General features: G+C 44.8%; 1 protein-coding gene across 2 annotated transcripts in view; it reads left to right on the plus strand.

Annotated features, from left to right (window-relative positions):
- Positions 1-3,440: 3,440 nt before the first annotated feature.
- KCMF1 (potassium channel modulatory factor 1) overlaps positions 3,441-17,095 on the plus strand; it is a 78,211-nt gene continuing 64,556 nt past the window's right edge. The window contains exon 1 of one of the 2 annotated variants that reach the window (XM_069583085.1): positions 3,441-3,850. In XM_069583085.1, the coding sequence (XP_069439186.1) occupies positions 3,835-3,850 (16 nt within the window). In that variant the 5' untranslated portion in view covers positions 3,441-3,834. Of the gene's footprint in view, positions 3,851-3,973; positions 4,323-17,095 lie in introns of those variants that run through there. The other variant, XM_069583086.1, reaches the window with a different exon arrangement.

Here is a 17,095-nt window from a genome sequence, read left to right on the forward strand (position 1 = left end):
ATCCAATGGTAACATCTTACAAAACTACAGAACATATCAAACCAGGAAACTATTCTGGTTTCACCAAAGTTTACATGCATTAGCTTGCTTTAAGGAACATAATTGGGCTTCCCTGGTGGCTCAGACGGTTAAGAATCTACCTGCAATGCAGAAGACCTAGGTTCAATCCCTGGGTCAGGAAGATCCCCCGGAGAAGGGAATGGCTACTCACTCTAGTATTCTTCCCTGGGAAATCCCATGGAGAAAGGAACCTGGAGGGCTTCGGCCCACAGGGTTGCAGAGTCAGACAAGACTGAGTGACTAAACACCAGGAGGTGATACAGGTATGCTTATCTGGCACAGTGCCTGTAACTTAAATTCAAGAAATAATTTCACCATTTTTATTATAAAGGGAAATTTGTCTGACCACCCTGACTTGTAAGGTTACTATAATTTTTGAACATGCCTATCATGAATGTTTTGATGTATGTACATTGCTTCCCTGGTGGCTCAGATGGTAAAGAATCTACCTGCAATGCAAGAGACCCACGTTTGATTGCTGGATCAGGAAGATCCCCTTGAGAAGTGAATGTTACTCACGCCAGTATTTTTGTCTGGAGAATTCTATGGACAGAGGAGCCTGGTGGGCTAGTCCATGGGGTCACAAAGAGTCAGACACAACTGAGTGAGTAACGCTTTCACTTTCAAGGAACATGTGAGGATGTGCTGACTTCAGTCTTGTCTGACTCTCTGCGAGAGGTGAGAGGTGGGTTCTTTACCACTAGTGCCTCCTGCAAAGCCCCTAATACGGATTTAGAGATGGAAGGAGAACTCAAGGAAGTGCAGGAAAAGGACTGGAGAAGACATTTCTGAACAAACATCATTTGATGAACAACTTGGTATGAATGTTTACATTAATCCTTTGGCAAATGGAGTCTCCTATATGGCAGGAGAGCAAGCGGTTGTTTTAACTGAAGGGCTGACTCTAGTTGAACTGAGGAAATGTTTCGTCCAGTCATGAAAACCCTGAATAATCATAATATTCCTGCTTACTCTTAACAAAGAGAAAAAAAAATATTTTAATCAGATTCTTCATTTTCTTACTCTTGCCTGATTGAAAACAATAACTGTCAAACATCTGATATCCCTTTCAGGTTTAGACAGTCATCTGTATGCAATCCTTAATAGATTAGCTAACAATTTCCCAAACCAAAACAAACCCTTACTCCTTCCTGGAGTTTAGTTGTATTTCTGTCAGCTCTCCTACCTGCTCCAGCATTTTGTCTGACTATATTATTGATAGTGCCTTAATCTCTATCACATTATATTTACAGACATCGTTTACTTATCACAGGACTATGGGATGTTGCTGTCTTTTCTTTTATAGCCCAAGGGTATTAATAGTTTGGTATTCCTAAGATCACACACACAATACTCTAAAATGCGTAGAAAGTCACTGGCAGGAGACAATCATCAGATGGCTGGATGGCATCACTGACTCGATGGATGCGAGTGAACTCCCGGAGTTGGTGATGGACAGGGAGGCCTGGCATGCTTCGATTCATGGGGTCGCAAAGAGTCGGACACGACTGAGTGACTTAACTGAACTGAACTGATCCTTGATGGAAGCCCTATTTTTTTTTTTTTTTCCCATGCCACAGGGCATGTGGGAAATTAGTTCCCCAACCAGGGATCGAACTATAGTCCCCAGGCTTGGAAGCATGGAGTCTTAACCACTGGACCACCGGGGAAGTCCCTGGAAGCCCTATTCTTTCTATCCCACCAAACCCCATTATGGCCTTGATGAACCTTTTCAAGCTGTGCGGGACTGGACTCAGGCAAAAGCTCCATACATGCGTTGTAAATAGTTCTGGTGACAAAGTCCTCATTTAAAGCGGTGTTTGTTTAAACCTTAGTTTGGCTGATCATTAATTACCACCAAACACACACAAGCCCTTGGGTAGAGCTGAGTGACGGAATATTTCCTTGCCTTTAAGACGAGCTTTTTATATCTTTGAAATCAAGATACCTCTTAAATCAGATTTAAGAAATACTGTAACAAACTGCTTTTATTGTGTCCCCTGCTAGTTTATATATACTTTAGCTCTTAATTCACCAAACACTTGCTGTTATTATTATCTGTAATCACGCCCATTTTTTTTAACACCCATTTTAAAGATGGGAAAGGCACAATAAGGCTCTCATCTTCTCCAGGTAACACAGCTAGTAATGGTGGAAAGGAATAAGAATAATCCCAAAGCAAGAAGTACTTTAGAATCCAATTTAGGTAGACTTAGCTAAAGGACACAGTTCTGGTTTTTGCATACACAGAGACACACACACAAAGGAATTTCAAATATAAAAGGGTAAATTAAAATAACAGTAAAAAAACAAACAAAAGACAAGGAAACCGGGACTCAAGCAAGGTCAATGAGCTTGTCCAAGGTTATACAGAGGATATCAGATCCAGAATCCATGGCAGATCTGTCTGGATTCCAAAGTGCGGCTTCTTTCCACCAAACCACGCTGCCAACAGACACGTGGTTAAGGGGATGCATAAATATTTGATGAATAATGCCTGAAAACAAAGTTGACAAGGATGATGATAAAAATATAAAAGATAGATTAAAAACGGAAAAGTAGTTCAGGATCTGGAAAAAAAAAAAAAGAATTACAGACACACACACCCCAATAGTTTTCAAAGCGGAGCACTCAGGCTGAGCCAAGATGCTGGAACAAACTGCGCGAGGGCCGCCGGGACACCGGGGCAGGCGGGAGCGGAGTCTTCCACCGGGATGGTTCCCAAGGAGCCAGACGGCCGTGGGGCACAGCAGCCAAGCCCAGCCGCCTCCCGCGCCCGTGTCCTCCCGATCGCGCGTCACCGGGCCGGGCAACGTGGGACAACACCCGGAGGTTAGCCGCCTTTCCTGCCGGGGCTCTGGTTTAAAAAGAAATACAAACACGTGTCCCCGGCCGGTGCGCAGCCTCCCGTCGGGGTTGAGAGCAGCAGGGCGCTTCCCGCGGTCGGCCCGACGACCAAGCTCCCGAAGGCGGGAGCCTCCCGCGGTCCCAGCTCGCTGCCGGGAAGCACCTGCCGTCGCGGTCGGCCCGGCCCAACGGCGAAGCGCCTAGGGCTCGGTTCCGCGTAGGCCCCAGGCGGGGCTCGGGGCCGCGCGGGCCGGCCGTACCGGCGAGCGCCGGCGCCCGGGCATTTCCTCTTCCTCCCTACGCGAGGCGCGGCGGCGCGGCGGTGGCCAGGCCGAGGCCGGGCTCGGGCGCCCGACCGCGGCCTGCCGGCGAGCGCGGCCAAACGCCGCGGCCCGAGTCGCCGCCGCCGCCGCCGCCTCCGCGGCGCCTCCGCCGCGCCCTCCGGCCGCGGGGCTCCGGGCAGCTGGGCCCAGCGCGGGCAGCGAGAGGCGGGGCCGGCGTGCGGGCGGCGGAAGGAGGCGGAGGAGGAGGAAGAGGAGGAGGAGGCGGCGGCCGGGAGCCGGGGAAGAGGGGCGGGGGGTGGGCCGGGGGAGGGGAGGAGCGGGGTTTGCGGAGCGCGGCGCCGCAGCCGGGAGCCGGCGGGCCCGAGAGTGACCGAGTCACGGCGGGCGCCGGCGGAGCCGCGGCGTCGGACCCGCCTCCTGGAGGAGCTCAGCCCCGGCCAGGCCCGGCCCCATTCCCGCCCCGCGCCGCCTCCCCGCCGCCGCCGCCGCCGCCGCGGGAGCGCTCCCCTGCCCACCCCGCCCCCGCGGCCGAGCCCGGGAGTCGAGTGGGAGTCGGCCGGCCGGCGCGGGCAGCGCCGGGACCCCACAGGGGACACTGCAGCCGGAGCCCGGGAGGGGCCGCGCCGCCACCGTCTGAACTAGGATGTCCCGACATGAAGGTGAGAGGAGCCCCCGCCCCCACCCCCACCGCCCGGGCCTCGGCCTACCCCGCCCGGGCCGGGCGCCGCGGAGGGCGGCCGGGAAGCGGCGGAGACTTCGGCCGGGCCCGAGGCGGGCCCGACGGGCCGGGCCCGAGTGCGAGCGAGCGAGGGCGGAGAGCCGCGGCGCCGCCGCCGCCACGGCCGCGGCCCTGAGCTGGGCCTGGTGCCGGAGGCGGGGCGGCCGGGCCGGCCGGAGGGTTTGCACTGTCATGGGGCGGGGGAGGGGGAGGGGAGGCGGCGGGGCCCGTTACCGGCGGGAGCCCGGTCCTCGGGACTGATACCGGACGCCGCGGCCCGGCCGCCCGGCCCCGGAGCCGCGGGGCCCCGGCGCGGCCTAGAGCTCCCACCGTCCCGGAAGGGCCCGGCGCGGCCGCCGAGTGGGGCCGCTGACGGCGGCAGGAGACCGAGGACCCGACCCGGGACTCGGCGGGTGAGTCCGGTCGCCGGGAGACGACGGGGAGTGCCCCTGCCTGCGGGCGACCGCGGGGCGGGCGGGAAGGCTCTGCGGTCGGGGAACGGGAAGCCCCCGTCGCCTGGAGCCCGCCCCGGCCTCGCGGCTAGGCCTCGGCGCGTCCCTGGGCTCGGGTAACCCAAGTTCCCGGGGCGGATCCGGCCCAGCCGGGCGAGCAAACTCACTGCTCGGTCACTGGGTCGGAAGGGGACTCGCTCCCGGCGGGCGGCGGGCCCCTTGCCCGGCATGCACGGTCTCCTGAACCAGGTTTTAGTAAATGACCGTGGTGAGGTCTGGTAGTGGTTAGGGGGCGTTTGGGACTTTGTTTTGTGATTTTAAAACATGGGGGTACAGTTGCAAATCAGCAGACTGTTCTAGTCCGATCCCAGAGCACAAAGAGAAAAATGTTTAGGGCCGAGGTCTAGGCGTTGAGCTGATAAAAAAATAAGTTAACTTTAATTTGCTGCCATATGGTTTAGAAAAGGGGGAGGGGGTTGTGTTTTCTTTGTTTCACTACCACAGGTCTTTAAATAAAAAGTCTTGACGAAACTTGGCGGAAAAGTTTATCCTGGTAAGGTTAATGCAAGATTGTAGAAGTGGCTTGAAGACATTTTGTACTCTTGATGTTAAAATCCTATATAGGTGATGTAGGAGTGGAGAAAGTTTAGTGAGTCAGATTCGTGCGTGTGCACCACAACGTTGCAGAGGTATTCTTAGGGAAATACAGGCCTTAGAATTTCAAGATTGAAAAACTCAGATTGATCAAAATTATATTTAGAGCAAGTTTCAGGATTTGCATTACTAATTACAATTAATTTGAGATTGACTCCAATAATATATTGTGTCCAAGGATTCTGTATTCTAAAATCACAAAACCGATAGGAAATATACTGTATTTTCTTCACTTACTGTGAACTAGTGTTGGACAGTTTGAAATAATAAGGTACATAGGCTCATAGAAATATTTAGAAGCTATGCCTATTCCCCTTCCCCCCTTTTTTTTACTTAATGAAACATTCCTGTCTTGTAATTAAAAATAAGTTGTAATTAAAATGGTAATCAAATTTTAATTTGGGATGTAAAGTTTATCTTAGACTGAAGTCGTGTGTACATTGACCACCTTCAGGACAAAATAAAAGTGAGCAATGGCTGTAGGCTCTCTTACTCATAAGAACTGGGAGAGTTACAGTTACAGAATCATAGCAATGGAAGAAGGGTGTTTGAGACCCATTCTCCTTGCTTCAAGAAAATATCTGGATAGTTGCAGACTGAGTTTTGTAATTGAATGGTATCCTGGGAAAATTCCTTTACCCTCAGGAATCCTTCAGAGAAATTAAAACCCCACAGTGTGAACATTCTTGAATGTAACACAAATTCTGTACTTTAAGCCTGTTTTCCCCTGTTTGGTCCTGTGGAAAGACATGTGGTCATGAAACTTATATTTACCTTTTAGTTACTTGAATATTACTGAACCCCTCAGCACAGGAATAGCGCACCTTTTCTGTAACTTAGAGCATGCCAGATGTTTCTGGAAAAAGGAACATTCCTACCATACATCAGTTGAAGATTTATAGTACAGTATTTGTCAAACAATTACTTTTTAAGGGTCTAACTAATGGCCTAAGGCAGGAATGACAATCTCCTTAAGAATCACACTTAATTTATTAGATATATGGTGTGTGGAATTTTAGTTGGGGCTGCCAGTTATTATCATTGGTTAGAATTTAACGTATCAACAAATGTAGAGATTGACACCCTCGTAGTGTAGTTCTTTTCTCATCCTTTCTTCTTTGGGCCAACTAATCCCATTTCTTTAGTGGTAGGATTTTTGAGCTCTTTTAATCATCTGTCCCCCTCCAAATTCTCTGTAGTTCCCTTTTCCTTTCAGTAGCATTACCTAGAACTGGCTGTAGTAGTCTGGGAAGAAATCTGAACTGTGCTACAGGCCTGTAATGTGCTTGCCCTGTGCTTCCGTTTCAGTGCTTCTGTGTGCCAGTGCTTTGTTACTTTGTCTTTGGGCCCACCCTAATGAGTTGCACTATATTGTATGTAAGGATGTAGCTTTGGACAACAGAACCCCAAGGTGGACATCTGTCAAGCTTTAGTCTGTACTTTGCAAAGCAGTGGACTACCTCAGAGAAACAAGGTGCAACTGGAAGCACAGAGAAATGTTCTAGGCTTGTTCTAGGGGTCAGCATGCTTTTTTTCTGTGAAGGGCGAGGGAGTAAATATCATAGGCTTGGTAAGCCTATGCCCCCTCTGCCGTTGTAGTGTAAAAGCAGACAACATGTAATGAATGAGCACAGCCGTGTTCCAATGAAAACTTTCTTTATGGGACTGACATTGAATTTCACATAATTTTTATGATTCTTCGTTTTTACCATTTAAAAATGTAAAAACCACTCTTTGCTTGAGGGCTGCACAAACACTGGAGGTGGCCACATTTGGCCCATTTTGGCCTGCAGGCTATCATTTGCCTACTTTAGCTCTGGACTTTAGTTTTAGAGTTGCTTGAACTGGAATTGTGGAGAGTTCAGAAAGGGCCTGCTCTGCTTGATATTCCATCATTTCCTTTGGGGTATGGGGAGTGCGTCCATGGTCTGAGCTGGTTCTGTACCTGTTTCCAGCAGTACTATATAGACTGTGATCAGAGTTAGTGTTCCTGCGGCAGGAGAAACAGACTCCCCACCCACCTTTGCAGACACTGGAGTTGTGGTACTCTACATTGTCTCCTGCTTGCTGATCTTGACTTTCACAACCAGAATCCCAGGGTCTTTTAAAATTCACTTTGTAATGTTCTTGTCACATCAACAAACATTTTACAGTGTCAGTTCCTAGTCACTTTATGTTCAACCTACCAGCACCATCTAGTTCCACGTTATACACAGTGAAACCCATCATTTTCTATTTCACTGGTAGAAGTTTTTTTTTCCCCCCTAATGTTTCACTACATGCTTTCTTCTTAAATGCATTTAGAGTATAAATATGTTATTCAGAGCTTAAAATCCATTTAATAGCTTTGCAAATGTTTTTAAAAACGTATCAAATTACTCTGTTTATTAGCTAAAATGAAATTATAAATGTTCTTGCATGAGTTGGAGGCTAATTGATTACCTAGTTAGGAATATGTTTTATTACCTTAAATCATTCACCCTTTTTTTCATTTGCTACTATGTTTAAGGCCCTGGGCTAGGTACCAAGGATGAATGAGGCAGGGAGAGCTCCTCAACTTAAGTCTGGTGGGGAAAACGGAAGACGCACGTGTGCACAGCTTCTGCAGCACAGTGCGAGACATGCCATAAGGAAGGGATAAACAAATTGACAACAATATAATTACCAACTTTTTTCTTACCAATTTTGCCCAGTTTTAGAGAGGGAATCTGTTGTGATTTCTAACTCCTTTTTCGTGAGTGCCTCCTAGCTTTTTTGTGGGCTGCTCTTCATTTTGGATAAATGCATTTCAGCTTTCAAATAGAGTTCCTATTTGAACTAATCTCTACTTGATTTATATTTCCCCTAAGTTTTTGAAGATTTCCATATGTAAGCAATGATAGTGAATAAATGGGCTAGTGATCCTAACATGTTATTCTCAAAAGCATCTGAGACTGTTTATTTTCAAAATGTTAAGTACAACAGTAGGTAGGTCATTACTCTGGTTCTTGAAAGGTGTACCATTTTTTGAAGTTGTATCACTTTTTTGTTAGATTTCTATTCTCTATGAGTGCTGTCTAGTGCTATAAATGAACATGCAGACAGTCCCAGAGGGAATTGCAATAATTTTGTTTTCAGAATTTGGGGACTGGAAAGCCAGGATTGGCAATTAGCATGGGAGTTTTAACTTTGGCTTTCCTGTGACAAAGTAAATTCACTCTCACTGAAAAGTTCTTTGCTATCATGTTGGACAACTTACTTCACTAAGTGATCTGTTAAAAAGATTATGACATTCTTACTTGACTTTAAATTTCAGTGAACCATTTATTATATTTACTTTGACTTTCAATAAAGAATAGAACATAAATATTTTAATTTCTGGTGTCTGATTCCATGATTTTGTATAAAGTTGATTTTGAAGTCCATTTTCATCTGTTGACATCCATGTGTAAGTTAAAATATGGCAAAATATAACTTTCTTGTTTTATATTAGAAATTTAGTTTGAAAGGAATTTCTGTTAGTCTTAGAATTTTAAGTTTATTAACAGCAGTCATGTTTAAAGATTGAAAACTTTTTCGTAGTGAAAATTAGGAAGCTTCTGATGTGAATTGACCAAATTCCTTCACATTAGGTTTGCAACATTTCAAAAAAGAAATCCATGTCCTTATGAGTCTTAACTTAATTTTCAAAACATCAGCTTTATAACATCTAACACATATATTTACTGAGGTTTGGATTTTTTTAGAATGCAGTTTCCAAAAATTGTTTTTAGTGAAGATTAAGGTATCATTTAGGATATATTTTCCTAAAAATAGTGTGTTTTAAGTTTCATCAGAAGTACTGCCGTGGGGCTTCTTTTCATGAATACGGAAACATTTCCTACACTTCATGTTCATAAAATTTTAAAGTAGTGCCATTCGTAATTAAAATCTTTGTTGATGAAAGTTTAATTTCACATTAATTTTAGCATTGTGCTAGGAGCCATGATGTTTTTCATTGCCTTAAAATGGTTGGGTATTCTTTTTAGCCACTGACAGTCCATGGGTTTGCAAAGAGTTGGACACAACTGAGCAGCTAACACCCACACACATACTTTTTAGTCACTAAAGTTATTCATTAAAATTGAGGAAAGAACCTGTAAGAGGTCTATAGATCAGAGCATTTTTTAAAATGTGGTAATTTTTATATATTATCTGTGCCCTGATTGATGATGGAGATGTTGAATAAGGCAGATGGTTTCCAGAGGAACACATTACCTATGTTCCATGGGAAGAAAGTGAGTGTTTTGTGTGAAAAGAGGGTTTCGGCAAGGGTGAGGACAAGAGACGAGGAGGGTGATGGCAGAAGAAGGTTAGGCAGGGTAGTCATGAATCTTGGGAATGAGCTGTAGCCACAGGAAGTCAGAAATGGAAAACTCTCATGCCTGATGAAATGTCCAAAGAACTGGGTACCAGGAGGTAAAAACAGGGTCATGTGAAACCAGCAAGAGATGACTTGCTTGTTAGGCACCTCCCCAGGTGCCATCCTTGCTGCTTTTCTAACTGCCCTCCCACATGTTTTTAACTGTCTTTCTGAATAGTACCAAAGCAGAGTGTGGGTCTATCTTGTTCACGTACATGGTCTGTTTATCTCTTCAGGGCCGTGGTACCAACCAGCAGTCCAGCAGACTTGGCCAGTAGCCACGCCACAAGAGGTATCAGGGAGAAAGTATGGATGGATTCTTGCAAATCCATCACTACTGTGCGAAAAATCCAACTGAAGTCAATCACAGGAGTGGGTCAGTCAAGTCACCTTCAGCATGGAGGGACAGACATTAAGTGGGTGAAGCCTCTTGACATCATGACTAATTAGGCTTGCACATTTTCTTCTGCTGGAATGTGTGTGTGTGTGTGTTTTCCTTCTCTTGCCAGTAGTCAGTGCCGCCGTCACGAACTTCAGATTTCTCTGTAGTCAGAGCATCTTCATTCAGAGAGCCACTTTAGAGCGCTAACTTGATGAGCTGACCGTTAGAACAGTTGCAGGTATATTAGACTGTAATTTTGGTTTTGACTTCTTCTACCTTTGTTCCGTAAGACTCTTGTCACTCTCCCCACCCACCCAACGAAGTTAAGTCCTTCCGATAGCACTCGTGCATCATTCTCCAGGCATTTTTTTTATGCTGTAATTGTTCACTTGTCTGGCTGCCCCACATAGGTATAGTGTTATATCTCTGTATGCTACCACCTAGCGTAATAGTGTCTGGCCTTTGGGAGGCCCAGTAAACATTTGGGAGTGACTGTTAGAGATGTTTAATAATTGTCTTAAAAAATGGTAAGACTGGAAAGTGCATCCCTGCTTTTGTACGGGGAGACTGGTTAGGAGGAAAAGAGTATAGGAAAGAGAACTTGGAACTTTCATAAAAGTAAGAGGGGATGAGTAAACTGTGTGTGCATAGAATGAAAATAACTTAGGGTAGCTGACTCCTTGGGGAATGGCCTGAGACTGGACACCAAGGTGCTGTTTTGTTCTCCCTCTGGCTCTGGTTTCAGATTAACTGGCTGTGAAGATCTGCATGTTAATTGGCACTGTGTGTGAGCTTCCTGCTTCATTCAGTCTTTCATTCAGAGAATATTTATGGCTACCTACTCAAGTACCACTCCAAGTCATCTCCAGAGCTGGCCACAAGTTGTTGACCCTTGCTGCAGGATGATAATATTCAGTGGCTTAGAAACACATGTTAGGGAATTACATTCTTTCCTGTTGCATAGGTTGTGGCTCTTTTCCAGTGTGCTCAAATTAGTCCTTGAAGTTTATATTTTATGACAGGGTAATTAAATCATGGAAGTGTTTTAATGTTTTGGCAATATTTGTACCCCTCTCCCTTTTTTTTAAACATTGTTTTCATTCAGGCTTCACAGTCACTTCTAATTCTGCCAGCAGTACATTTTGTTCTCTAACAATATTATCCTTAAACTTAAGGTCTCAACACACATCTGCACACGTAAGTATCTTTTTGATACTTAGCAAAGAGAGCTCAAGGTATTAAACTTTTTATATTCCGTATAGTGTTTTGGTTTTTTTTTTTTGGTGTGTGGCATCCTTATGGTTATATAGCAACTGTTGGGGTGAGTAACTGGACCCTACTTCCTTCTGGTATTCTTCCTCAACCAGCATTCTCCTTTGGTGTTCTCTGTGGTTGTAGAGTTTTGACAGTGAGTGCAAAGAAATGAGAAACTTTCTAAATCAGGAGTTAAAGACACTGAAGTGAAATGGGCAGGGATTATATAAAGGAGTTGTTAGAAATGTGTCCCTTCTCTGTAAGAATGAAATACATGCTGGGAGGTGGGGGGTGGTGGGAACCAGGTAGTTTTCATAGTCAGAGATCATGTTCATTCTTATTAACACTGCTAGCAATTCCGATAGTTAATTGCAATTTGAAATGAATTTCATGTGTTTTATAGCTACAGATATGAGTATACATAGTAGTCACTGAGGGCTTCCCTGGTGGCCCAATGGTAAAGAATCCACCTGCCAGTGGAGAAGACCCGGGTTCTATCCCTGGGTGGGGAAGATTCCCCTGGACAAGGAAATGGCAACCTCCTCCAGTATTCTTGCTGGGAAATCCCACAGACAGAGGAACCTGGTGGGCTACAGTCCTTGGGGAGTTGCAAAAGAGTCAGATACAACTTAGCAACTAAACACACATGGACAGTGGTCGCTGAGGTGGAACCGATCTTCCTTCCCCTGGGAAAAATGGTGATTAGAACCTCAGGTTTCAATGGATGAGCACCTGGCCTGAGGTGACCCTGTATTAGGCCAGGATCAAAGAGCTTCACTCCATGTCAGACATACTGTGTATCTGTATGCTTATTCATTGCTCCCTATCATTTTCTGCAACTTTTTAGAAACCACCCAAAGGGAAAAAGAGATCGCAAACCTTGCAGAATTGGGCTGCATGATCGCACTGTCTAACAGGCACCTAGTTTCAAGTCACATGTAATTCGAAATCCTCTGGGAGCCACAGTAACAAAACTGAGAAGGTGAAATTAATTTCAATAATTTAATGGTTTAGCTCAATATATACAAAATAACAGTTCAGCATGTAACCAGTATATAAATTGTTTATGAGATGTTTTTACATTCTTCTTTCTTTATAACACTGTAAAAATCTAGGATATATTCCACACTGAAACTTTTTAATTCAGATGCTAGATTTTTCATTTAAAAAATTACTTACTCTTAGCTGAGAAATACTTTAGACGTCCAGACAAATTGGAAGTCTGCTAATTCATATTTTGATCATAATACTCTCTTTTTGTAAGTACATGTTGATGCAGTATTGCCATCTACTTAACTGTCCATTCATGAACATTCTTGATTTCTGTTTCCTGAATTTCTCTCCTAAGAAGTTAGATTTTACCCTATTTTTTGACCTTAAAATTATTCTTAACCTACTTCAGCTACATAAAACCATCACAGTAGAAATCCACTTTATAAACAGCTACAAATGTATATAAATTCTAATTCCTTTGAGGGCTGTTCAGATTGATGAGGTGTAAGTAATTTGGGGTGGTTTTAATGTGAGTTTGAGGGGTTATTTTGAAGTCCCTGGAGTTGACAGATGTAGAATTTGCAAAAATTATTGCTAGTCCATTTCAGGTTTTATTATGGTGAAGTCATCATTTGAAAAAAGTGACCCCTAGGTTTGGTCATTTATTGTACTTGTATTTTGTTGGGCTTCCTGGTGGTTTAGATGATAAAGAATCCACCTGCAATGCAGGAGACGCCGGTTCAGTTCCTCTCCTGTTTCAGGAAGATCTCCTGGAGAAGGGAATGGCTACCCGCTTTGGTATTCTTGCCTGGGAAATCCCATGGACAGAGGATTCTAGTGGGCTATAGTCCGTGGGGTAGTAAAAGAGTCAAACACAACTGAGTGACTAACACTTTCACTGTATAGATTATATACCCAGTATCCATCTCCAAAAGGCTCCTGGCATCTAGCAGTAGAAAGACAGGTGGCTATGATTCTTCTTTAATTTTAAGGAAATTGATTAGGGAGCCAATGGAGAAGATAATCCTTAGTCCACTATCAAGGTTAGCTACCCACTGGTGGTGTCTCTCTTTTACCTATTTGGCTTATTGTTTTAGCCGGTTACAGCTAGATTTGCAAGTGAAAATAAGAGTGTTTGGAAGACAGTCTGTTAAAAATTAAAGACCTAATGCTTTTCTGTCTTGATTTTACTGGAGCAGCAGTTCCACGGAGCTGTCAGTTTTATGTTTTTGTTTTTCCTCAGTTCCCCTCCGGCCAGATCACTGAAACATCAGGAATCTGTGGCTCTCCCTTCCTCCCCACCTTCCACCCGATAGTGTAAAAATGCTAGTACTATTGTTTTGGGGTCTTCCCTGATGGCTCAGCAGTAAAGAATCTGCCTGCATTATAGGAGATACAGGAGACAAAGGTTCAGTTCCTGGGTCAGGAAGATCCCCTGGAGAAGGAAATGACAACCCACTCCAGTATTCTTGCCTGGAGAATTCCATGGACAGAGGAGCCTGGTGAGCTACAGTCCATGGGGTCGCAAAGAGTCAGACAGGACTGAGCAGCTGAGCACTCACATCCTATTGCTTTGGGGCACTGTCATCCAGTGCTTCTCAGCATGTGGTTCAGGACCAGCCTATCAGCATCACCTGGGAACTTACTCGAAATGCAGATTCTTAGACTCTACCCTAGAGCTACTGATCACAACTTCTGGGGATGGGGCCCAGCGGCCTGTGTTTTAACAGACTCCTACCTGGACCTGGTTATGTAATAAAAGGCATTGTTTGCATGAGGTGGTTATTGCTGGTGACAGGCACACAATGGTTGTGAGACCACTTTTCATGGTATGATACTAACCAAACGGAAATGGAGCTGATGACCTTGGCCTCATTCTCCTTCAATGTCATGCTGTTGTCACCTGAGAAGGTAGAAGAGGAGCATAACTCCCCACTCCAGACTAGTTCTTTTTATTTACTCAACACACATTTATATATTGAATATGTACTCGGGGCCAGAAATTATTCTGGCCACAAGGAAACCTTAGTGAACAAAATAGAGAAGCTTCCCGTTCCTCTGACACTCACACTCCGTTAGAAGGAACATGCCAAGGGTGTATGGCCTGTGACTTGGCCCACTGCCTGTCTTGGTAGATAAAGTTTTATTGGAGCACAGCCACATCTCCTCATTTCCATATTCTCAAAGTTGCTTTGTGCTACAATGCACAGTTGAGGAGTTATGACAGAGAAAGTTGAACATATTTACTCTGTGGCTCTTGACAGAAAAAGTTTGTGAATCCCTGAAAAAGACCATGAAATAGGTAATAGAGTGTTAGAAAGTGATAACTGTTACAAGAACCCAGACTGGGACTAGAGAATGGGGGCCTACTTTAGATAATGATGGTCAGGGAGGGCTTTTCTGAAGATGGAACTTTGAAAGAAAGAACTTGAATTAAGTGAAGGATATGAAAAAGAGGATACAGCAAGTCTAGGGGCCCTGAGACTTGGAATGTTCTGGGAACAGCAGTGAACTCCCTGTGGATGGAGGACCGTGGTTGAGGGGGAGAGTCAGGAAATGAAGTCGGGGTAACTAGCCCAGACACAGCATACTCTGCATTGTGGCCTGCGGTGAGGATGTTTGATTGTGTGTGCTTGGAGAAATACACTATAGAAGCCCTTCTTTAGAGGGATCTTTTTGGCCATATATGGCAGAGTCTGGAAGCTAAACACCTGATGTAGCACATTTCAGCATCTCTAAGAAACACTGCTTTTTGAACTTTCCCCAACACTCTTCACTTCAAGGATGGCCACCAAGTAGGAGACTGGCAGGGAGTAGACTGCAGAGCTGAGAAAACAAGAGCATGTTAGAGAGAGGTCTATCAGACAGTACTGAGAAGACCAGGGTCTCTAGAACAGATGCCCATATGTAAGTCCTGACTGCTGAGTCAGTGCGAGAGATCTGTTTTCTGTAAAAGAAGGATGCAACTGCTGCTTTGGCCTCTTTCCAAGGGTCTCTGTGAAGATTAAATACCAGGGCATGTAGGGATGTTTTCTAGTTGGATGAAGCACTGCATAAATATAAGATGGTGGTATTTTTTTTTTATTATGGGAGATAAGATTAGAAATGAAGACGGGAACAAGGTAGATAGGGAAGGATTTGATTGTGACGCTAAGGTTAGTCTTTTCCTTTTTCTATAGAGATTATGGGATGGAAAAGGGGTCAAAGTTTGAAGCAAAGAAAGATCATGATGAGTAAGTTTCAGAAAGATTAGTGTGGTAGTGTGTGTGGAGTAGGTTGGTGCTTGTGGCAGGAACCATTCAGAGACTGGTGGTATGAGCTTGAAGTTGAAAGGACCTGAATTAGTCAGTGATGGTAGGAACAAAAAGAAAAAGAAAAAAAAAAAGCAACACGATTTGAGATAAAGTCTCATTGCAAGAGAACAAGGACTAATGTATAATTTCAAGATGACCAGTCAACATGCTGGAAGAATAGCAGGTTCTTAATATTAGTTAGGGAAGATAGGAAGGGAGAGGTGGGGAAAAGAGTAATTTTTAGCTTTTGACATTTTGGATTTAAGGTGATGGTAGGCCATTAGGTAGGCTTCCCTGGTGGCTCAGATGGTAAAGAATCTGCCTGCAATGCAGGAGACCCTGGTTCAATCCCTAGGTCAGGAAGATGCCCCGAGAAGGTAAGGTCATTAGGGAGAAATCAGGAGTTGAGAAACACTGCACTGGGGCTCAGAAGAGAGAAATCTTGGTTAGAAAAAAGAATCTTATAGCCCCCTACATTGAAGTCTGGGGATAGGCTAGATTTCTGAGGAAGAAAGTATGTCGAGAAGAGAGGCTCAGAGAGTGAACACAAGGTTGTTATGACCCCCTCAACCTCCCCTTAAGGTATAATTGCACTTGTCATGCAAGTATTGACTTACTCCTTTATTTAGATCTAGGCTTTTTTGAATAGGGATGAGAGGTAGAGTAGAAGAGGAGGCGGGAAGGGGAGAAACCACTACTAAGCAAATATCTGTTGTAGTAATAGTAATATTTACGGAGTGCTTACCATTTGCAAGGCCCTGTGCTCAGCATTTCACAAGTACCAACTCATTTAATTCTCATAACAGTTCTATAAGGTATATATTATTATTATCCCAGTGTAATGAATGAGGAAATTGAAGCACTGAGAAGTTCTTCATCACACAATCTGTAATGGAGCTGGAATTCAAATCCAGGCCTGGTTTCTCAACATTGTTGCGTTCAGTCGCTAAGTCATGTCCTACTTTTTACAACCCCATGGACTGCAGCATGCCAGGTTTCTCTGCCCTTCACCATGCCCCAGAGTTTACTCAAACTCATGTCCGTTGGGTCAGAGATGCCATCTAACCATCTCATCCTCTGTCCTCGCCTTCTTCTCCTGCTCTCAGTCCTTCCCAGCATCAAGGACTTTTAAGCTGTACTCTGTACCAGGCATTTTATAGACTGGTTCCTACAGCAGAGATCTCAGTTATGAGGCTTAGTAAAATTTCAGAACAGTCCAGCAAGATATGTTACCATATTCTGCAGATTTGAAATTTGAGTCTAAGTAAGAGAGGTTGACACAACTGAAGCAACTTAGCATGCACACATGCAAGAAAGGTTAGGTTTTTTGTCTTAGGTCATGCAGGGCTCAGTGGTAAAGAATCTGTCTGCCAGTGCAGGAGATGCAGGTTCAAACCCATGAGTCGGGAAGTTCCCCTGGCGGAGGAAACGGTAACTTACTCCAGTATTCTTGCCTGGGAAATCCCATGGACAGAGGAGCCTGTCAGGCTACAGTCCGTGGGGCTGCAAAGAGTCAGACACATCTGAGCAACTGAGTGCACACACATGCCAGGCAGTAAGTGGTAAAGACAAGACTTTTGCTGAGTTCTGTCACATCCAAACATCTGTGATCATTTTATTTCATTCAAGTCAGTACACTTTCTATACAGGACTAGATAACAAGTATGACTTTGCAGGCCACTTGCTCTCGACTACAACTACTCTACTCTGCTCTCCTGATTTGAAAGCAGCCTTAAGACTGAACGTAAACAGATAAGCTTGGCTATGATCCAATAAA

Source organism: Ovis canadensis, chromosome 3, assembly GCF_042477335.2.
Source record: "Ovis canadensis isolate MfBH-ARS-UI-01 breed Bighorn chromosome 3, ARS-UI_OviCan_v2, whole genome shotgun sequence".
In the NCBI taxonomy this organism is placed as follows: Eukaryota; Metazoa; Chordata; class Mammalia; order Artiodactyla; family Bovidae; genus Ovis; species Ovis canadensis.